The sequence below is a fragment of the Acinonyx jubatus genome, chromosome B3 (genome assembly GCF_027475565.1).
Source record: "Acinonyx jubatus isolate Ajub_Pintada_27869175 chromosome B3, VMU_Ajub_asm_v1.0, whole genome shotgun sequence".
Lineage (NCBI taxonomy): Eukaryota > Metazoa > Chordata > Mammalia > Carnivora > Felidae > Acinonyx > Acinonyx jubatus.
Window position 1 is genome coordinate 52,404,290 of NC_069386.1, and position 23,734 is coordinate 52,428,023.

The 23,734-nt window shown below is 38.7% G+C and overlaps 1 protein-coding gene and 1 long non-coding RNA gene across 4 annotated transcripts in view; one reads left to right on the top strand and one right to left on the bottom strand.

Moving 5' to 3' along the window:
• Nucleotides 1-646: 646 nt before the first annotated feature.
• Nucleotides 647-9,009, bottom strand: LOC128315945 (uncharacterized). The gene is made up of 4 exons (XR_008299182.1): nt 8,645-9,009; nt 8,478-8,515; nt 5,232-5,356; nt 647-1,263 (listed from the first exon to the last, which is right to left on the bottom strand). It is a non-coding gene; the product is annotated as an uncharacterized LOC128315945 (long non-coding RNA).
• A 1,109-nt stretch (nt 9,010-10,118) lies between these two features.
• Nucleotides 10,119-23,734, top strand: part of TRPM7 (transient receptor potential cation channel subfamily M member 7) — a 121,248-nt gene continuing 107,632 nt past the window's right edge. For 2 of the 3 annotated variants that reach the window (XM_015063469.3, XM_027067239.2), the window contains exon 1: nt 10,119-10,395. In XM_015063469.3, coding sequence (XP_014918955.2) covers nt 10,393-10,395 — 3 coding nt within the window. In that variant the 5' untranslated portion in view covers nt 10,119-10,392. The remainder of the gene's footprint in view (nt 10,396-23,734) is intronic. The other variant, XM_027067238.2, reaches the window with a different exon arrangement.

Below are 23,734 nucleotides of genomic sequence, written 5' to 3' on the forward strand. Positions count from 1 at the left end.
TGTTTCAAAGATTAATTTTTTACATAAACCTCATAGTTTTTGGTTTGGGGTGCTTTTTGTTTGTTTTTATTTTCTCAAGAAATAGTTGAATCAAATGATTTAGGGGTAGCTCCAACATCAAAATTAGTTTTAAGAAAACTATCACTGTTCATTATAGTTGGATACATTTAGTCTCAGACCCCTCTAAACTCTACCCAGATAGTCATCCGTTCATTATAGACTTATATACACTTCAGAGCAGTTTATACAGTCCCAGCAAGAACATTCCTCATCAACACAAAGGCTTTGTTCAACTCAAGGGGGAATTTCTCTCTATGGCTACTGGTAATTGGTTCTAGTTTCTGCCCAAATACAGTCACTTGGGGTAGGGTTTTAAAGCTTTAGGAAGAGATTTTTTTTTTTCTTTTAAAAATAAACTACGGCCAGGGACGCCTGGGTGGCTCAGTTAGTTGAGCATCCGACTTCGTCTCGAGTCTTGATCTTGCAGTTCATGAGTTCAAGCCCTGCATCGGGCTTACTGCTGTCAGAAGGGAAGGCCTGTTTCCCTTCTGTCCCCCTTCTCTCTCCCTTCCCTCACTCACATTTTCTCTCTCTCTCTCTCAAAAATAAATAAACATTTAAAAAAATAAAAAAATAAACTAGGGCCAAAGAAAAGTTACAAAAAATATGTATTAACTTGTATATTATGTAGCTAATTGACATATTTGCATGTAATAAAGTTCAAGAAGCCCAATTTCCATCCTCTCAATAATTCAAGAACTATTTACTGAATACCAATGATATGCCAGGCACTGTACTAAGCTATTGGGGTTAGAGATTAATATTTGAAATATTCCAGGTATTTTTGGTTGCCATTATATAAGCTTTCCTCTTGCAAACCAGGTTAATTTTTTTGAAAGAAAGCCTCAGGAAGAAAATCCATTAATCCTCTATACAAAGTACAACACAATTTGTTGGAACTGGATTAATCACTCTCTGCTTACATAAACAAAGGATTTTCCAAATTTATAAGTGTCTAATTTAGGTGACAGGGAAAATTTACAAAAAATAAACATTTCATATATTGGCTGTATTTTTGTTTTGATGCTTTAACTGATTTGAATTATATTCATGTTGCCAGCATTCTAAGTTGTTCCTCTTCAGTTTTGAGATACAGTGTCTCTTTCTCAGTTGCCCAGGGACTTATTCTGGTGGCAAATCCATTCAGGGAAAGGTCAAAGCCTGATTACTGTGGAAACATTTATATAAGCCAGCTATTTGGACCTAGTGAAGAAAACAAAGATATTTAATTAGCTCATTAAATAGATTGAGGAAAAGGTTTTGTGAAAGACTGAATCAAGTATAATCTGTTCTCGATTATTAGTGACCAATTTCTCAGTTTTTGTTTTTGTTTTTATTGTCACAAAGGGTAATACAGAAAAAGGTTAAGGACATAAACTCTGGAATTAGACTGTGTTGGTTGTATTCCTGGCTCTGTCCTGTGCCTCAGTTTCCTCCTCTCTACAACAAGGACAATAATAAGGATACCTAGCTGATGGAGTTGAGAGGACTTAATACATGTTAAGTGTATCAAGAACAACAACTGGATAATAGAAACCATTCCACAAATGTTAGCTAGCCATTCAATGTAGGGAGGTAAAGACTTTGATGCTTTCAAATTGTTTCATTGTAAACCTGCTTTATTCATCTGAATGTAAACCTCTATATTTGTGTGGATGTCAAGGTTTATAAAACATGTATTAAAGAATTATAAGGGGGTGCCTGGGTGGCTAAGTTGGTTAAGCATGACTTGGTCTCAGGTCATGATCTCACGGCTCATGAGTTCAAGCCCGATGTGGGGCTCTGTGCTGACAGCTCAGACCTTGGAGCCTGCTTCGGATTCTGTGCCTCCCTCCTCACTGCCCCTCCCCTGCTCAAGCTCTGTCTCTCTCTCATTCAAAAATAAATAAACATTAAATAAAAGAATTCTGGGAAGTCATAAAACTTGATGAGCGTCACAGATACTAATCATTCAGAAGTTGTACTACTTATTGTTGCTTCAGATATAGTACAACTTACAATAAACTCAGAATATTCTAGAAATATTTTTTCCAGGTTAAAATTAAGCCTCTTTATTGTTAAATACCCTAAAACCTCAGAAAATCTGCTAATATTTAGAATATCCCCACTGCAGATGTTTGCATTTAAATCAGTGAAATGTGCTTCTGAAAGTTTCTAAATGTGAATGCAATACCAAGTATTGTATATATTTGTTAACAAATTTAAATTACAAAAACAAAGAAGAAATTGTCTTTATTACTGTAGCTTAGTAATAAGTCTTGAAGTTAGGTAGTATCATGTCAGCCCTCCACTTTGTTCTCCTTTAATACTGTGCTGGTTGTTTTCAGTATTTCGCCTCTCCATGTAAACTTTAGAAATGGCTTGTTGGTATCCGCAAAGTAACTTACTGAGATTTTGATTGGAATTATGTTGAATTTATAGATCAAATTGAGAAGAACTGATATCTTGACAATACTGAGCTTTCTTACCCACGTAGATGGAGTATCTTTCTATTTATTTAGAGTTTATTTGATTTCTTTCCTCAGAATTTTGTAGTTTTCTTCATATGAATCTTATATATATTTTGTTAGATTCATACCAAAGTGTGTCATTTTTCGGTACTAATGTAAATGGTATTGTGTTTTAATTTCAAATTTCAATTATTCATTTCTTTTTTTTCTTTATTTTATTAGTTTTCTTTATTTTTGAGTGGCAGAGAGAGACAGAGCACGTGTGGGGGAGGGGCAGAGAGAGAGAGGCAGACACAGAATCGGAAGCATGCTCCAGGCTGTGAGCTGTCAGCACAGAGACCGATGTGGGGCCCAAACTCATGAACCGTGAGATCATGACCTGAGCTGAAGTCGGACACTCAGCCGACTGAGCCACCCAAGCACCCCCAAATATTCACTTCTGATACCATTTTATCATAAGAAAAAATTTTTTACTTGAAAACCTTTTGTTGACCACACTATTGTAATTCCGTACAATAAAATAAAATATATCAGTGGATTGAAGCAGTAAGATGGAAGATGGGTTGTATTAGTCCAGATTCTGCAGAGAACATAACTGATATATATATATGATTGGCTCATGAAATTATGGAGTTTGAGAAATCCAACTATTTGCTGTTTGTAAGCTGGAGACTCAGGAAAGCTGGTGGTATAGCTCTGAGAACCAGAGGGCTGGTGACGTATTTGCAGTGAAGAACAGGAGATGACTGATGTCCCAGCTCATCAGTCAGGCAGAGAATAAATTCCCCCTTCTTCTGCCTTTTTGTTCTATTTGGGTCCTCCATAGATTGGAAGAAGCCGCATCCACACTGGGGAGAGCCATCTGCTTTACTCAGTATACCAATTCAAATGCTAATCTTGTGCAGAAACACCCTCACAGATCCTCCCTTAGAAATCGTGTTTAATCTGGGCACTCCATGTCCCAGTCAAGTTGACACCCAAACTTAATCATCATGGGGTAATCAGAGTTAGTATTCTAAGGCAGTGGTCCTCAAACTGAGGTATATTTATATATCCATGGTGATAAATGAAGACAAGGATATGGATAGTATTAAGGGAACTGATGTCTAGGAAATTGATTTCATAAGAGTAATTTAATTTTATATTTCTCTTACTTCCATCTTCTTTTTGTCCTTCTTATTTCTAGCTTCTTAGAGGATATCTCAGTTGTTTCAACAGACCATGTGCACTAGAGTATTGGACACTCAGAAACTAAGGCTAGTGTAGTCAGTTTTAGAATAAAACATTTTTTTAAAGTTTTATTTAGTTATTTTGAGAGGCGGGGAGAGGCGGAGAGAGAGAGAGGAGAGAGAATCTCAAGCAGGCTCCACACTGTCAGTGCAGAGAGCAACACTGGGCTTGGTCTCACCAACCAGGAGATCATGACCCGAGCTGAAATCAAGAGTCTGATACTTAACCGATGGAGCCACCCAAGTTCTCCTAGAATAAAACATTTAAAGAAAGAGATACAAACAGTAGCACAAGGCCTGAGCCACGCAAGAAGTAACCTAGCACACACTGTGTACTCCACAGAAGATGTTCAACAAATGTGATGGGTAAATGGATGGCTGATGAATTAAACAATATGCTGTGAGAACACAGATTCCATGTTCTGCTCCACTTCCTGTAACCCTTTCCTATGTAAGAATAGCACTTTGTCTTAATCTGATAAAACTCTGCATGCTTGAATCAAAGGACTGAGGTATATCTGTAGAATCTGGCCTATCAGTAGGTTTATTTTTTTCTTCAACAAATATTATTGGATGATTCCTCCATATGTGTCATTGAGCCCGGATACACTAGTAAATAAGATGGATAAGATTAGGTTCCTTGAACATTTGTTGGCAGGAGGTGAGGGGATTGGCATGTAAGTTGGTAATTAGAATACAGGGAGAGAAATGCTATTACAAGGAATATAGTGTACAATGGGAGCATATAAAAGGAGCACCTAACTCAGATTCAGTGTGCTGTAGGGAGGAAATTAAAAAAAAAAAATCTTGAAAGAAGGAATTTACAAGTTGAGTACTGATAAGGTACGTTTGAAGGGTATGGGAAGTGGGCTAGGAGAAGTAACTAGAGATAAAACTAGAAAAATAAGATGGGATCAGATACTAAGGTATTGGGACCTGTTACGAGAGCAATAAGAGCCACTGAAGGGTTTTAAGTACAGAAGAGACTTAAGGCCATTCTTACTAAATTAATTCTAAGGAAGAGGCTGTTTGGGTTTATATTACTGGAGTCCAAGCCTTTTATCACTTAAAAGGGTTGATATGACATGGTTGTACCTCTCTGCCTCTGTTTGAGTATTCTCTTTATCTAGAACACCTTACTAACTTCTATATACACCTTTCCAATTCTTCCCACAATACTCAATTCATATTCTAGGGCCCCCAAGCTTTGCAAATATTCCCAGCTGGTGATTAGATTCTACCACTGCATAGTGCCTTATTTGTATAACATTGTTTATCAGTTATATATTGCTGCATAATAGATAACCCCCAAATTAATAACTTGAAAGAACAAAAAACACTTATCATTTCTCAAAGTTCCCAAGAATCAGGAATTTGAGAATGGCTTAGCAGTGACTCTATCTCACAGTTTTTCATGAGGATATGTCAGTTGGGGATGCAGTCATCTGACATCTTATCTGGGGTTGAAGGATACATTCTCAGGATGGCTTACCCACATGGCTGGCAAGTTAATTTTGGTTGTTGCAGGAGGTATCATTTCCTCGTCCCTTATACATCTTCAAGAACTACTTGAGTGTCCTCCTGACATGGCAGTTGAATTCCTCCAGAGTGAGTGATCTAAAAGAACAAGGTGGAAGCCAAAATATCTTTTATGACCAAGGCTTGGAAGTCTGACACATTGCCATTCCCACTATATTCCATTGGCCACACAGGTCAGTCCTATTCAATATGGGAGATTACACAAGGATGAGAATACCAGGAAGTGAAGAACATTGAGGGCCCTATTGGAGGTTGGCTACCACAGCGATTATAACATTTATCTTCATTATGAGTTAGGCTTGTATCTATCTCTGTATCTAAATCATTCTCACCCTCCCTTTTTTTTTTATTATCACTCCACTATGGAGTCTTTTTTAGACATGTTTTTCCTAATTATATCCTTCCCTTCATGAAACTGTAATGTTTATTTATGTACTATGTGTACACCTGTTTTTTATATGTAAAAAGAGTAATATTTTTCACCCCCTGCCCTAAGAATCAGTTTTCACTTCCTTGAAGCAGATAATATCACCCCTTTTGACATTGAGAATGCATGTACTAGACTGACAGCTGAAAACCTGAGGATTGACTGCCTCCAATCTTCCTTCAGGGAAAGAACTAGGGGTGGGGGTGGGAGGGTAGGGGGAAGGGGTAGGTGGTGGTAAACTCTCTCCAGCCCACAGACACTTTCATTCACCCAAAGCAACATCATTTGTCCTGTCTTTCCTAGGAGACACCTGTAGTTCTTTGGAATTCAGTTCTTTCTGTTGCCTATGATGACCTCTGTTCTCTGATGAGTTTTAAAAATCATAGTTTTGTGGTTTATTTGCCTTTTTCTCATTAGAATGGATGTGGCATTCTCTTGTGGCTTTCTATATTCTAAGAGGAAGTGGGACTCTTCTTTTTCAGTTTCATGCAAATAATCAAAGGGATTTCCATGCACTAAGTTCCCAAGAGTGACTCTTAATGCCTTCTAAGGCAATGTCTGTAGCTTATGGTGTCTCATGGATTTTCTCATTTCTTCGTTTGCGTTGTGTTTGCGGTCATTTGTGTAGCCAACATTTAATGAGCTGCTACTATGTTCTATCGCTGTTCTACATATTAGCTCATTTCAAACTATCCTTGACTCCTCTCTTTTCTCTCACACCCACATCCTGTCTGTCAGGTGATCCTTGGACTCTATTTTCAAAATATAACCAGTTCCTTTAAAAACTAAAAATGGACTTATGAAGGGCCTACCAATTGCATTTATCTCAGAGAAATGAAGACTTATTTTCATAGAGGAACTTGTACACAAATATTCATAGCAGCTTTGGTTGTAGAGACCCAAATGTCCTTCAAAAGGTAAATGGACAAACTGTGGTCCATCCATGTCATGAGGTACTGTTCGGCAGTGAAAAAGAATAAACTGCTGGTGCAAGCAGCAGCTTGGATGGATCTCCAGGGAATTATGCTTAGTGAGTCTAGCCACAAGGGGATATATATTGCATGATTCCATTTAGGTAACAATTGTGAATAACATAATTATGGGGCTAGAGTTACAGATTGGTGGGTGTCAGAGGTTAGGAGTGGGATGGAAGGGGTGCGGCTGTAAAAGAGGTGACATGAGGGATCTCATGGTGATAGTTGGGCATCTTGATTGTTTGGGTGGTTAGTCCAGGCTACACATGTGACAAAATTGTATAGAGCTACACACAAACATATACACAAATGAGTGCACGCATAACTGGTGAAATCTGCATAAACTCTGTGGATTTTGCCAATGTCAATTTCTTGGTTTGATATTGTGCTGTGGTTATATGAGATGCTGGGGGGAGGGGAAAGGGATATTGGGGAAATGTATTTGTACTTCTTTGTGCATTTCTTTGCAACTTCCTATAATTCTACAATTATCTCAAAGTAAAACATTTTATTTATTTATTTTATTAAAAAAAATTTTTTTTAACATTTATTTATTTTTGAGACAGAGAGAGACAGAGCATGAGCAGGGAGGGTCAGAGAGAGAGAGAGACACAGAATCTGAAACAGGCTCCAGGCTCTGAGCTGTCAGCCCAGAGCCCGATGCGGGGCTCGAACTCACGGACCGCGAGATCATGACCTGAGCCCAAGTCGGACGCCCAACCGACTGAGCCACCCAGGCGCCCCTTGTTTATTTATTTTAATTTTTTAAATGTTTATTTAGTTTTGAGAGAGAGAGAAAAGTGCGAGCTGGGGAGGGGAAGAGAGAGAGGGAGACACAGAATCAGAAGTAGGCTCCAGACTCTGAGCTGTCAGCACAGAGCCCAACGTGGGGCTCCATCTCACACCATGAGATCATGACCTGAGCCAAAGTCGGATACTTAATCGACTCAGACACCCAGGCACCCAGGTGACCCTTTTATTTATTTATTTTTAAATGTTTATTTATTTTTGAGAGAGACAGAGACAGTGTGCGAGTGGGGGAGGGACAGAGGGAGAGGGAGACAGAATCTGAAGCAGGGTCCAGGCTCTGAGCTGTCAGCTCAGAGGCCAATGCAGGGCTCAAACTGGTGAACCACAAGATCATGACCTGAGCCGAAGTCAGTTGCCCAACTGACTCAGCCACCCAGGTGCCCCAGAAAAACATTCTAAATACACAAATAAAAAATCTAAGAGTTGGTATGGTACCATGCTTTTCCATTTTTTTAAAATCACGTATAACACTTCACTTAGTGCTTTAAAAAGAGTGTAGTAGTAAATGTTTGTTGAATTGTTGCAAATAACTGGGCAAGGATAGGAAGGAGAATCAGTATATGATTCATTGAGAGTGGGAATTAGAGATGTCATTGACCAAAATGGAAACAGAGCCCCTATGGGAAATAAGTGAGACAGAAAGAGAGCATTTAATGAACATTTTCTTAAATACTGAACACATCCATCTTTATTCATCACTGAACATTAAAGAGGACTATTCCTAATATAGTCTTAGGAACTCAGTATTTTTTTTTTATGTTTATTTATTGTTGAGAGAGGGAGAGTCCGAGAGGGGGAGGGACAGAAAGAGAGGGGGACAGAGGATCCAAAGTGGGCTCCTCACTGACAGCAGCTAGCTTGATGCAGGGTTTGAACTCATAAACTGTCAAATCATGACCTGAGCCCAAGTCAGATGAGCCACCCAGAACCCCCTAAGTACTTTTTTTTTTAAAAAGAATTAATTCATCCTCCAGAATTGATTACTTACTGCAAATCAGCATGTTGAACTTCAGGGCTTCTGATAACCTGTAAATTAAAGACTTTATTTTCATTAGTTCAATTAAAGATGAATTATATTTCTCATTTCTAACTGTGAACTAAATGCTCCAATTTAGCAAGAGCTCTGGAGATCAAGTGCCATGGAGCTATTATTACCTTTCTACATCATCCAAGCAAGGGATGAAGCATTTGTGGGTGGAAAAAAGGGCCAGAGTCACAGAGACTGAGGAAAACAAAGCACTCTCATCTCATTGTATTTTGATTTTCTGGTTTTTCTCCACTTTCTAGATTATAAACTTGATTCAGGCAGTAAGTGAGTAGGCCCAGCTGACATCTAGAAAATAAACATTTATTGAATGTATGCATAAATTAGCCAAAATCCCTGCCCCAAGGGGCTGATAATCTAGTAGGAAAGGTATGACACATGTAAGAGTGTTTTTTTTTTAAACCTTGGTCCTGCTGGACCTGCCAGATGGGGAAGGAATACACAGTACTTGAAAATTGTTCACAAGAACTGCCAAAGCATATTAGGTAAAACAATGGGCAGATTAATTTTGTTGAAGATGATGTTCATAATACATAACATACATACATAAACATGATCATAATGTTTAAGTTATAGTTATGCTGAGTGAAAGGAGCCAGACCAAAAAAAAGGTACATGTTGTATGATTCCATTATATAAAACCATGAAATATGCAAACGAATCTATAGTTACAAACTGCGGAGTAACCTTGAGGGGTAATGAGTATGTTCACTGGCTTGTCATAGTGATTTCGTAAGTGCATACATATGTCAACACTTGCCAAAAGGTACATTTAAATATGTGTAGGTTATTGTATGTCAATTATTCCTCAATAAAGCTGTTTTTAAAAAAGAGGTGTGATAAAATCAGGTAATAGAGGATCAGATGGACCAATTTTTTCCTCGGGAGAAGAATCATGTGTGAAAAACAACTTAGTAAACTATCGCTAATTGTCAAACCTTGGCTGGTGTGTTAGCAAAGGAAAAGAAAAGGCAGAGAGGTATTAGACCCAGGAGCAACCTGCAGTCTTTGGTTAAGGCACGTGCTGTATGAGTTGTCTGTGGGCGACATCTCCGGAGGGAAAGGATGCAGCCCACAGTTAAATCTGGGAGAATTTTTTCTGGCAGAAACAGGGTAAATTGGAGAGAGAACATGATTTGGGGTGTGATAATTTGGCATTTTGTACGAGGAGAGTAAGGCCCCCGTCTAACGCACAGGGAAGGGGCTCGGAAACGCAGCAGAGCACAGGCAGTGGCCAAGCCCTGTTAGCGCAGGGCGGGGGGAGGCCAGGCCCCGCTAGCGGTGATGAGACCACGCCGCAACTCCAGGCAGGATCCCGGAGGCCCAGAACCTTAATCCTCCACTATTGCTTCCCTCAGTTCCATCCCGGGAGGGGACACAGATGTCTGTGCGAGTCCCGCCCAAGTATAAACTGGAGACGCTGGGAGAACAGCCGACCCTTCCCGGGAAACCCACAGCGATGGAGCTAGAAGCTCCCGTGCCCGGCGCGTGCGCGCGGCGCGCAGGGAGGCAGTCTGGAAGTGAGGGAGCGCGCGCCCTTCACGTGACCCAGCCCGCGGGCGGCGACGCACACGACGCGCCCCTCACGTGGTCTGTCTTCAGCCCCGTCGCCGGCGGAGGCGGGCGCGGGCGCGTCCCTGTGGCCAGTCCCCCGGAGGAGTTGGTCGCACAATTATGAAAGACTCAGCTTCTGCTGCTAGTGCCGGAGCTGAGTTAGTTCTGAGAAGGTTTCCCTGGGCTGTCCTTGTCCGGCGGCCTCTGCTGCCGCCTCCGGAGACGCTTCCCGATAGATGGCTACAGGCCGCGGAGGAGGAGGAGGTGGAGTTGCTGCCCTTCCGGAGTCCGCCCCGTGAGGAGAATGGTACTGGCCCCACGCAGGCCCCGGCGGGGGAATAGTCCTGGGGGTTGCGGAAGGGAGAGGAGGGGACCCGACCGGCCAGTGTGTGTCCGGGGCCATGCTGCCTGGGGCGAAGGAACCCCTAGTTGCCTTCCGGACTTGCCCCGGCGGGACGGGAGTGCACTTCGTTCGGGGGTGAGGGGCAGGAAGCAGGTAGCAAATCTCGCCCGACGGCCTGCCGCGGGAATCCCCACAGCAGAGCCCTGGCTCCGACCAGGGACCGCTCGAGGCGGCAGAAGCGCGAGCCAGGGAGTACCTGGATGAGCAGAGCGGCCGCAGCGCGCCAGACGCAGGGCTCAACCTCCGCATCTCCCGGGAGCGCCTTCCTCCTGGCGCCAGTTGCTAGCAGATAAGGGAGCCAAATGCTCTGCTAAAGTTCTGCTTGGAAAGGGAAGAAGGGCTGGGAGGGAACAAAAAAGGGATAGAGAACGCGGGATTGGAACTGTGCCTTGTTTGCTGCGCAGTAGATACTCCACAGGTACGTTTCCCTTTTGGAGCCAAAGAGGAGGGGTTTGACGGTATTGACGGTGGACCTGGTTTGCAGTTTTCTTTAGCAAGAATTAAACATTTTTATTGGGGGCGCTGCTGGAGGTATCGAGGCGATGTGTTGTCTGGATTTATATCTAACAACCCCATCTGTTGCTCTAGAGAAGGGTTAGTTGTGTTTTAAACCTACGGTGCAGAGTGGCGAGAGGGATGCGGTGCATTGCAGCTTTCGTTAGAGCCTGTTGTTGTTGTTGTTGTTGTTGTTGTTGTTGTTGTTGTTGTTGTTAAGGCCAGGGATCAAATTTGAAGATTTTTTACAAAGAAAGTAATTTACAGGGACTTGACGAGCGAGGTGTTTTTCTGGTCAGTACTTGAACTTGTTGGTTTCGTGCAAACAACTCTCCCTCTGCTGGAGTCTGGCAGGTTTACTTTTCAGCAGAAGTTAATTTAGGTGCCGTACAAAAGGGAAACCACGAATATAGTTATACTTTGAATAAATAATGCACCTTACACTGTTTTCCACCTTCTTTGGTAATGTAAAGTCAATAAAAACTTCGTTTTACTTTTTTTCCTAATTTTAAAAGAAGGGTTTAAGTTTCTTTACTGATGCCAGATATTTTAACTTGTTACTTACATGGATTTTTAAGAGAATATGTTTTGGGGTGGGGGTTGAATGAAAGTTCCTTTTGTATGAAAAAAAGCAAACCATTAGTTCTGAATCTTCGGTGATGTGTCTAGTTTTTCTTTTTATGGTAAACAGTATAAATTTGAACATTATCATTTCAGTATCTTAAAAAACATTTAGATACCTTAGAAAATGGAAATTAAGATGATTCATCACCTTCAAAGGCATTATTTCCTAATATTTTATTAATACAACCAGACACCTTTGTTTCTAATGACTTTCTAGTGAAAATTTATAATTTCTTAGTCTTACCTTAGATGCTCTTCTCAAACTCAGCCTCTTAATGTCTTGTTTGCATGCTTTGAAACCCAGCTTCCAAAAATTAAGATGTGGTCTGAGTTTCTCCTTTTCCTGCTCTCTTTCCATTTATGTGCAGTCTTTTTATAGCAGATGTGCTCCCCCAGACGGTATGTTGGTATACATAAGTTGTGCACCATCCTTGGCACATAACGTGAACTCAGTGTTGGTTGTACATGCTAACATTCCTGTTGATTTTACAGACAGAAATTCTCACTTTAAAAATTTGAAATTTAGGATCTGATTTTAGTTTTTACATGTTTGAGTCCTGACTGCTATTGAGTTCTGGAATTTTTTTTTTTTTTTAATTTCCAATTAAATTATAGTGAAAACTGAGAACTGAGGTTGTCCAATAATAATCTGTTGAGCCCCCTCAAATTTTAGGTCAGCACTGTGACCTGAAAATTCACTGAAGTATCTTGTATCTACACTGTATAATTCTTACTGTAAATTCTTATTTAAAAAAAATTTTTTTAACCTTTATTTATTTTTGAGACAGAGAGAGGCAGAGCATGAATGGGGGAGGGGCAGAGGGAGGGAGACACAGAATCTGAAACAGGCTCCAGGCTCTGAGCAGTCAGCACAGAGCCCGATGCGGGGCTCAAACCCACAGACGGCAAGATCACGACTTGAGCTGAAGTCGGACGCCCAACCGACTGAACCACCAAGGTGCCCCTGTAAATTCTTATTTAAAGCATTTGCTTCTTTCTGGTAATCAGTTTCTTCTTTGACACTAAAAGAAAGCATACAAAATTTTTCTGCATTTTAAAAAGCTTTAAAACTAATCAGCTAACCATAAAATAATATAAAACAAAATACCAAGAAACACAAGTTAAAAAACTGGAGTGGAATCAAATTTTGTACAAAATTATCTGCCGTGGCTATTGGAAATAATTTGTTTTATTCATTTGGTAATCGCTTATTTAGTGGTTAATATATTCCAAGCACTGTCATAGGCACTGGAGCAGCAAATATGTGCTAGACAAGTTTTCCACTTTCAAACAGCTTACATTCTAGTTATTTATAAAAGATCTAGTTGTCAGTGGAAGGTGCATACATCATAAACAGTGTCTACTGTATTGCACACACTGTGATACCTTAATAGTTTTGAAGGCAGTACAGATAGGCAAAAACCAGGAGGATAGTGTGATACCATTGCATAGATTACTTTGAAAATACGGGGTAATTAAGGAGAGAAAGGAAAGTCTGGGTGGATTTGCCCAAAAGCTGATAGTACTAGAGCCTTGTAGAGGCAGTAGGAATTGGAATTAAACTGGAGATAGAAGGGGCATTGAATTGGTGGTTTTAGTCCAAGGGAATTGAGGGTTAGAGGGAAGAAAATCCTTAGTTTATTCAGGGAACTACTGTACAAATACTTTATGTAGATATGAATGAGTGGAGTATGGGATGATATGGGATGCTGGTGGGAGTATTCTAGAGACAGACAAGGACCAGATTTCTGAGGGCAATGTATGTCATGTGAAGAAGTTTGGATTTCATGCTGGAGATGTATGGGATCCACTTAAGGAAACAATATGGAAGATGAATGGTGTGTGTTTAAGTTGAAAAGAGAGACCCATGAGGAGGCAATAGCAAGACTCCGACCAAATGTCAATGGTTTGAAATGAAGTAGTAGAAGATGGAACAGATTGAGATGTTTAGGAGATAGAATATTCAGAACTTGGTTACTTTGCGGAGTAAAGTATGTGTGTATTGGCAAATGTCAGTAATAAGAACGCAACACAAAATGAAAATGTGTTATAATTGAAGTCATTACTTAAAATATGCAAATTAATACTTAAAGGCAGTACTTAAAATGTACACTTTTGGTTTTGATTTTTAAATAAAAGTCTGTTGACGCACAAGCACTTGCAAAAGTTTGAGAGTTCCACCAATCAGATATTTTTGGTCTAGTGCTCTGATATTCTCTCTCTCTTTAACAGTATAATATGGGACATTTCACACATACAGAAATATAATAGGAAAATCAATCACCATATATCCATGACCAGTTTTGACAGTTTGAAATGTGTATTTTGTTTCCTCTATTATCACTCCCATTCCCCCTTAAATAGGATGACTTAAAAGCAAATCTTGGACATATCTATAAATGCTTCATTCTGTGTATCTCTAAAAAGATAAGGACTCTTAATACATCCATAGTACTATTAACACACCTGGAAAATGAGTAATTCTTTAATATAATTAAATATTCAGCTTATTTCCCTGATTGGTTCATGTTTTTCTTCAGTTGGCTTGTTTAATTCAGAATCCAAAGAATTCCATATAGCATTTGGTTGATAAATAAGTCTTTCAGTCTCTAGTAACCCCTCCCCCTTTTTTTTTTTTTTGGTCTTATCACTTACCATTTATTTAATAAGAAAAATCCAGATCATTTGTCCTGTAGAATTTCCCACAGCTTGGATTTTGTTCGATACATCCATACAGTGTGATGTAACTTGTTTCTCTATTTCCTGTGCTTAATCTAAAGACTTGATCAGATTGTGGTATGATATTTTGGCAAGAGTACTTCACAGGTCGTGCTATGTATCTTGTATTGCATCACATTAAGAAGCACATGCTTTCTGATTGTTTTTCTTTTCTCTTTTCTTTTCTTTTTTCTTTTTCTTTTCTTTCTCTTGTTAGGATTGATCAGTGGGCTTGGTGTTAGCTGCCTGATCAGTTGTGAATTTCTTGGTTAGACACTTATATAGTTTTAGTAGTAGCCATTGATGATTATTGCTATTGATCTGTTATTTCTTTCTAGGTTTTTCTTTTTTCTTATTTTTTGTAGTAACCTTTCAGTATATGATTAAATTTTAGTTTCTTTTCTTTCTTTCTTTCTTTCTTTCTTTCTTTCTTTCTTTCTTTCTTTCTTTCTTTCTTTCTTTCTTTCTTTCTCTTCCTTTCCTTCTTTCTTTCTGACTTCCTTCCTTCCTTTCACAACTGCTTCTTAAATGCTTGCTTTAAATTTGGTGCCTGGAGGTACCCAAATTCAGAGTAGTTGAGATTAGTTTAGAATGAGCATTATTTGGCTATCTGTAGGGATATTAACCGAGTCACTTAACGTGTGTTAATATAAAAGAACTTAGATATATGTCATTTTTATTTTTTTTAAGTTTACTTATTTATTTTGAGAAAGAGCAAGCAAGGGAGGGTTAGAGAGAGAGGAAGAGAGAGAATCCCAAGCAGGCTGCATGCTCAGCCTGGAGCCCAACGCAGGGCATGATCTCACTATGGCATGATCACGACCTGAACCACCATCAAGAGTTGGGATGCTTTTGATGTATGGTGGTAGGCAGTTTTTTTGAAGTTGGTAGACTTGGCTCTTCACATAAGCATCTCTGCCAAATCATACTCTTTGAGGAGCACTGCTGTTACCCTCTCTGTCTGTAAAAAGCAGATGATAATCTTTACTTGATATCAGGAGAATACTAGGATTAAAGTTTGTGAGACACTATTTGTCCCTCTTTGCATCATGAAAAAATGTTACTAACTTAACACCTCAACTATCTAGCTACCAGACTGCTGGAAACCACTACTTTTAGAAACCCAGCTCCTCATGGAAAGAAAACACTTTTGAGCCACATCATTATTAGGAATATAGCAACCTGAGCCCAGAGTTCACTGATTGAAAAATATGTGCAAAGTGAAAGTTAGTAGGCTTAGTTACCTATTTTCCTCTGACAATTTGGTAGTATGCTGGGAATGAATAGAAGGAAAGTTATCTGAGAAGCCGACTATTACTGTAAGGAGATTGGATAAACATTAACTAGACTAGAAATATAGGTCTATAAATTACCCTTGGGTATATAAACCAGTGGTCTTCCTTGTCTTTAAGAGTATAGTGTACAATACCTAATACCCAGAAGGTACTCTTGATTTAGAAACGTGTGTAACAGGCTTTAGACCGATTTTCATAATATTAGCTAACATGTAGTAGCATTTAGCTGTGGTCATTGTTCTAAATGTTTTACATATATTATTGCATATTATTACTCTCAAAAAAAATTCTTGAAGTAGGCACTTTTTCTCCATTATTTATGGAAGGAACAGAGAGGCAAAATCACTCAACCAAAGGTCATTAGGCCAGTAAGTGGTACAGTAGATAATTGACTCACCAAATTATGCACTTGGAGAAGGACCTTGATACTCAGAGACATGTATATTTGTGAGATCTAAGATGGCAGGTGTTATGTTAAGTAAAAAGTTAAGGTCATTTTTTTTAATATTAAAAAAATTTTTTTTTAAGTTTATTTATTTTGAGAGAGAAAACGCACGAGCAGGGTAGGGACAGAGACAGAGGGAGAGAGAGAATCCCAAGCAGGCTCTGCACTGTCATTGCAGAGCCTGATGTGGGGCTTGAACTCAAAAACCACGAGACCATGATCTAAGTGGAAATCTGGAGTTGGATGCTTAACTGACTGAGTCACCCAGGTACTTCAAAAGTTAAGGTCATGAAGAATGTGTTACCTTAAAAAAATTTATTTACCATGTTTTTTCTTCATATGCTGTAAAACTTAGAATTTTCTTTATTACCAAATTTCTATGTAATATCCTTAAGATAAATTATTCAGAATTCAGTTGTATGCATCGTATACATTGTATACATTGTCGAAGTGCAGAGATTTACTAGTCAGAAGGAATCCTTAGTAGATTGGAAATTCATTAAGTAGATTTCTGTGATGGGTAGAACTCTTTCATAAAAACTGTGAAAATCTAACATAAGTGTATTAACAAATACTCAGAGATAGAGAATAGATTGGTAGGGTTTACTCACAATATGAAGGCTGGAGTTTTGTAATAGAGAATGTCCCAATGTTTTCTTTAGATTTGTCTTTTTCAGATTAACTTTTGTGGCATCATCTGAAAGTATATCAGTGGTCATTGAATTAGATTAATGTGATGGATCCATTTAATTCAACAGATTCTGTTGCTTTGGGAAAAATATTAGGTAACAAGGAGACAGGAATAAAAGTGAAGAATTTAAATTGTACTGTTTGATTACAGGTACATAATATTTTTAAATAAATGTATATCATTTGAATTCTTTGGTAATTGTTTTTTGTTGTGGAATTCAGATCGATAAAAATGTGATCGTAATGTAATAGCAGTCTATGTACTTACCGCCTAGCTTGAGAAATAAAATATTGGAGGTAAAATTGAAACTTCCAAGTACTTCATCAAAATGCCATTCCACTTTCCACTTCTGCAGACATAACTGTCTCTTGTTGTTCCTTTGCTTGCTTTTTGTAGTTGTAAATATATATAATATATCTTATATATGTTGTATATATGTAGTATTGTCTCTCTATGTATTATAGAATTATAACACATAGTAGTTCCTGGTAGTTTTATATATATGGAATTACGTACATCTTTTTATGGACTTTTTAAAAAAAATTTTTTTTAACATTTATTTAGAGCATGAGCAGGGGAAGGGGACAGAGAGACACACACACAGAATCTGAGGCAGCCTTCAGGCTCTGAGCTGTTAGCACAGAGCCCACTGTGGGACTCGAACTCACGAACTGCAAGACCATGACCTGAGCTGAAGTTGGACGCTCAACTGACTGAGCCACCCAGGTGCCCCTTGGTGGACTTAAAAAAAATTTTTTTAAGTCTGTATTTATTTTTGAGAGAAAGAGAGAAACAGTGTGTGAGCAGGGGAGGGGCAGAGAGAGAGGGACACACAGAATCTGAAGCAGGCTCCAGGCTTTGAGCTGACAGCACAAAGTCTGATGCGGGGCTTGAACCCACAGACAGTGAGATCATGACCTGAGCCGAAGTCGGAGGCCCAGCCAACTGAGCTGCCCAGGTGCCCCATGGAATTTGTTGGTTTTTTAAATCAACATTAGGTTTTGGAGGTTTATTCATATTAATAATACAGGTAAGGTCTAGGTCACCACTTTCATTTTGTTTTTATTTACTTTTTTTTTTATCTTTGTTCTCATTCAAAGTTAACATTACTACTTCTCTGTAAGATATCCTCCCCGTGCATGCTCAGAGCAGCTTTTTAGTTCACCTCTTTTAACTGCTGTTTACTATCCCATTATAGAATATACTATCCATTTTACTGTTGTTTGGCATTTGGGTTATTTCCTTTTTTTTTTTTTTTTTTTTTACAAATAATGGTGCATGTATGTATCATCTAATGTACAAGTGTGAGAATTTTTCTAAGATGCATATATCTAGAAGTAGAATTGGTAAATCGTAGGGTGGGTGCATTTTCAACTTTAGAGATAATTGCCAAAGTGTTGACCAAAGTAGTTGTGTGGTTTATACTCCCTATAAAGTATATGAGAATTTCCAATTCTGCCAACATCTTTGCCACACTTCATTGATTAGGTTCTTTTATTTTGCCAGACTCATGAATGTGAAGTAGTTCCTCATTGTTTTAATTTGCATGTTACTGATTACTAATACTGAGTATTATTTCACGTTATGAGTTTTTGGCTATGGTTTCCTTGTCTCTGATGAATTGCCTATTTATAGTCTCTGCTCATTTTTCTATTGGATTATTTTTTTCTTATTTACTTGTAGAAGTTCTTTATTCTGCATATTTTTGGGTGGTACTTTATGGCTACAAATATCTTTTCTAGCCTGTAGAAAAGGCTAGTAGAGTAAAAATTTCTTAACTTTTTACTTGGTTAATGGTAAGCTATTTACTTATTTTAGGTTGTTGATGTACATTTTTTTTAATGTTTATATTTAAAAAAAATTTTACCGTTTATTCATTTTTTTTTTTGAGGGAGTGAGTGGGGGAGGGCCAGTGAGAGAGGGAGACACAGAATCAGAATCTGCAGCAGGCTCCAGGCTCAGAGCTGTCAGCACAGAGCCCAATGCAGAGCTTGAAGTCACAGACCACAATATCATGACCTGAGCCGAAGTCAGATGCCCAACCGACTGAGCCGCCCAGGCGACCCAGATGTTTATTATTTTTGAGAGAGAGAGAGAGATGGGGGACCAAGCACAATGGTGAAGGGACACAGAGAGAGGGAGACACAGAATCTGAAGCAGTCTGAAGCAGGCTCCAGGCTCCAGGCTCTGAGCCATCAGCACGGAGCCTGACGTTAGCTTGAACCCACCAACCACAAGACCATGACCTAACCTGGAGTCAGATGCTCAACTGACTGAGCCACCCAGGTGCCCTGATGTACTTTGGTTTTTAATGTTAGTGTTATAATTTATCTGTATTTTCTCCTTTTTTTTTAAAAAAAAGTTTATTTAAATAATTTCTGCACTCAATGGGGGGCTCAAACTCACAACTCTGAGACCAAGAGTCTCATGCTCTTCCAACTGAGCCAGCCAGGTGCCCCTATCAGTATTTTGTTTATAGCATGTGCCTTTTATTTTCCTGAGGTCATAAAGTTATTCTATTTTTTTTTTTTTTTGGTAGAAATTTTAAAGTTTTGCTTTTCACATTTTGACTTTAATCCATGTAGTATTCATTTTTGGATTTAGTGTGATAGTTCATGTACACAGAATAAATCATATCTTCTCCTAATTCATATTGTTCTCTCCATCATACAACAAAAGTTTCCTTCAAGGTAAGTTTTTGTTTCCAAGCAACTTGTTCCATTGTTCTGTTTGTCTGTTCCTATGTCGGTATATTTATTTTGTTTTTTTAGCACTCTTAGGTGTCTAGGTAAAATAACTTGGCATAAACAATTAAAAATTTGAGGGCACCTGGGTGGCTCAGTTGGTTGAGCATCCAGCTCTTGCTTTCAGCTCAGGTCATGAACCCAGGGTTGTGGGATTGAGCCCCATGTCAGGCTCTGTGCTGAGTGTGGAGCCTGGTTGAGATTTCCTCTGCTCCCTCTCCCTCTGCCCTTCTTCCCCATTCGTGCTCTCTCTCTCTCTTTAAAAAAAAATAACAAAAAATTAAAAGTTTTTTTGGCCAACATGCTTATTTTTTTTTTTAAGTTCATGGGGCGGGGGGGGGGTGGTGGCCAAAAGAAAGGAAGAGAGAGAGAATCCCAGGCAGGCTCCTCACACTGTCAGTGCAAAGCCCCATATGGGCTCAAACCCACAAACCATGAGATTATGTCCTGAGCTGAAGTTCGATGCTTAACCAACTGAGCCATCCAGGTGGCTCTTGGCCAACATGCTTATTATCTTTTTTATCTTGATGAGTTTCGATCCCTTTTCATTTTATTAATAATTCTTTATATTAAAATGAATTACTCTAGGTAAGACTCTTTCTAGAATACATAAGGAAAAAATTACTACTCTTTGAGCTAGATTCAGGTTGGCCACAACTGAATTACCAGTGATACCTAATTATTAGTGAATTAGTTAAGTAGTTGGCAGCCAATTAAGAATAAGAGCAGAACTCTAGAGTAACGGCCTTTAAGAATGCCAGAAGGTCAAATGAGTTGGGCTCTAGATAGAGGGAGAAAGATAGAGGAAGTCAGAGTGCCAGCCTATTTCAACATTTTGCTTTAGGCTAGCCTTAATTTTTCTTTGTCACTGTCTGTGCCATTGTTGGCAGGCATATTGACCTGTGTACAAATGTTTCACATAACTCAGAATTTCTAGGTCTGTAATGTCATTTAATTTTTAAGTGTATGCATTTTATTAGTATGTAAACCCCTTTTTAATTTTTTTTTTGAGTGTGGGTCACATTTTCCTATTTCTTCTTAAGTCTCGTCACTTTGAATTGTGTGATAGACACTGTGAATGTTACCTTTTAGACTCTGAGTTCTGTTATACCCCTTCTGAAGACTTGATTCTTTTTAAAGTAGTTGTTATGAACTCAGTGTTTGTGCCACTCTCCCCTAAATTCTTTGTTAAAGCCCTAACCTCCAGTGTGATGGCATTTGGACATGGGGTCTTTGGGAGGTAATTAGGGTTAGATGAGGTCATGAGGGTAAGGCCCTTATAAGAAGAGACACCAGAGAGCTTGCCCTGTACCATGTGAAGACACAGTGAGAAGATAGCTGTCTGCAGCCCAAGGAGAGAGTCTTTATCAGACATGAACCCTGTTGGAACCTTGATTGATGTTGGATTACAGTTTCTATAACTGTGAGAAAGTGAATTTTGGTTGCTTAAGCCACCTAGCTTATGGTATTTGTTATGGCACTCAGAATAGATTAAGATAGTAGTTGATTTACTTGACTGTACTGAGATTCCATACTCTGTCTCATTGTGGGCAGCCAAAGTGTGCATTCAGTTCTTTTATTCTTAATTGGGCTGCTTGGAGTCTGTACTGTGTATACATTTTTCATGGGTCGGCCATAGGTTGGGGCACCCTTTATGTGACTTTCTCCTTTGAAGGACTTTTCCCATCGCTTTCCAACTGCTTTTGTCACCTTGAACTTGATATTTTGTTTTTTTAAGCCAGTAAGACTCTGGGATTTCCATTGGAGTTTTAGCTGCTCAGTAGGTATGGAGTGGGGCCTGTTACAGAAAAGCCTTAAAAACTGGGAAACTCATTCAGTGCTGTCCTTTCATTTTTAATAGACTCCATTCAATTTCTGCCTGCTTTTGGGTCTTTAGTATGTAAACTAGTTGTTTTTTTGTTTGTTTGCTTGTTTTTGTTTTTATTTTGTCCAAAGTTTATGGCTGTTATTTGTGGGAGGATTAGTCTGCTAGAGCTAACATAGCTAGCAGCTCCTTTTTAATATTAATATATAGAATCATAGAGTGTATTTAGTTTTAAAAGTAGATTGATTTCCAGTTGTTACCTTGAAGTAGAAAAAAGCAGTCTTTAATTTTTTCCCCCAATTTTTACCATTAGCATGTAGGCGGGAAGGAGATATGCTGGTACTAATTTATGGAGACAGTGGATGAGGTTAGAGGGTTTATTTATAATGTATGTGCCCCTTATTGCTGGTAGACAGGAAGAATTTATAACTTAAAGAATTTTGAAGCATTGTTGAGATTTGACAGTGTGTTAGGCATTCTGCTGAAACGCCTCGCGTGGATCATTTTGTTTTATCTTCAGAGCAACATTATAAGATAGGTATTGTTATTAGGTCACAACGTCAGAAACTTGCCTGACATTGCATGGATAGTAAACAACAAAGCTATAATTCTAACTCCAGTTACTCAGACTCCAGAATTTCTGCTCTTTCACTACTGAATATCACGAAGTGATTTTTAAGTTAATTTCTAGTGCTAACATTCTGTGATTATAGTTTTTACTTTACCTAAAACATTTAAGTTTAGGAATTTTCTGGTTTGTGTTCATAGTGTGCCACCTCTTGGTAAAATTCAGTAATGCAGCCCAGCAAAACAAGGAGAAGAGAAGTATAAAAATATAAATTAATATATGTTTAAAATCCATGCACATTTCATTGGGTATGTGATGGCAGGGAAGAAACTCAGAATTCCAAAACTTGCATAAACCTATCGTTGGGAGGGATTTATAACCATCACCTGGGGGTATGTGACTCTCAGGTGTCTGAGGCCAGTCCCTAATATAATAAATGAGGGCCATGCACAGGAATGCTTTGTGTGGAAAGCATATATTTACATTTGACAGCTACACAAAGTGAGAAGACCGCAAGCCCTTGAAATAAAATTGGTGAATATTAAAGTTAGGGGAAGCTATAAGAGATAGTCTTGAAACATACTAATGTCATTGATGTCCCTACAGACACAAAATTTGGTCAAAATTTGTGAGCATCAAGAGTGACACGATTTAAGTTACTTAGCGAACAGTTTCACTAAAGTTTTGGATGGATATGCCAATTAGAAACTACTGTGGAAAGTTTGAGGTTTTGAAAGGATAGCACTGGCTGTTTATTTTTTTATTTTTTATTTTTTTTTATTTCAGAGAGAGAAAGAGTGTGTGCATGAGTGGGGGAGAGGGAGAGAGAGAATCTTAAACAGATTCCATGTTGAGTGTGGAGCCGACGTGGGGCTCGGTCCCCATGTCCCTGGGATGACCTGAGCCCAAATCAAGAGTGGTCTTTCAACCAACTGAGCTACCCAGGCGCCCCTGGCTATCTGTTTAGAAAAAGAATGATAAAATGAAACTAATTTGTGAGCAAGATTTGTGTTATGTCCTAAAATTTAGTAGCACTCCTATTTTGAGTAGTTACAAAATGAATACTAAAAGTGGCTGAAGTGTCTTAGGTTGATGGTGATTGGAAAAGACCATTATTTCTGGAAAAAACCTAGTATATCTACTCAAAGTACTACATTTTTTTGCTCAGTGATGTTTAGGTTTTATTGTTTTATATATATACAATTTGTATATGATTTATTGTATTTTTTATTTATTTCATTTTATTTATATAGGACTTATATATGATTTATATATATTTATAGATGATACAACATCTATAAATATATGATTATTTTAAGTGTTTTTCTTTTGAAATTCCTACAGGAAAAATAACTTTGTTAATGAACATTTAAAATTCTTCAGTCCCACCTTTTTTTTTTTCCCCCTCATTGAAAAGCAACTCTTAATACGAGGATCTATTGGGATTGTAGAACTGGGTAGAAGGGATATTAATGTCCAAGAAACAGTGTAGGAGAATAATTTGAAGGGCTTGGCACTTCCTTTTTGGATTGAATGGACTCAGTAGGAACGTGTAAGTCCATATTTTTGTGGGATTCAGAGTATGGCTTGGTATACTATGCCATGTGGGCCAAATATGGCCAAGGCCTGTTTTGTATGGCTTTGAGGTAAGAATGGTTCTTACATTAAAAAAAAATTTTTTTTAATGTTTATTTTTGAGAGACAGAGTGCAAGTGGGGCAGAGAGAGAGGGAGACACAGAATCTGAAGCTGGCTCCAGGCTCTGAGCTATAAGCACCAAGCCTGACACGGGGCTTAAACTCGTGAATGGTGAGATCATGACCTGAGCCCAAGTCAGAT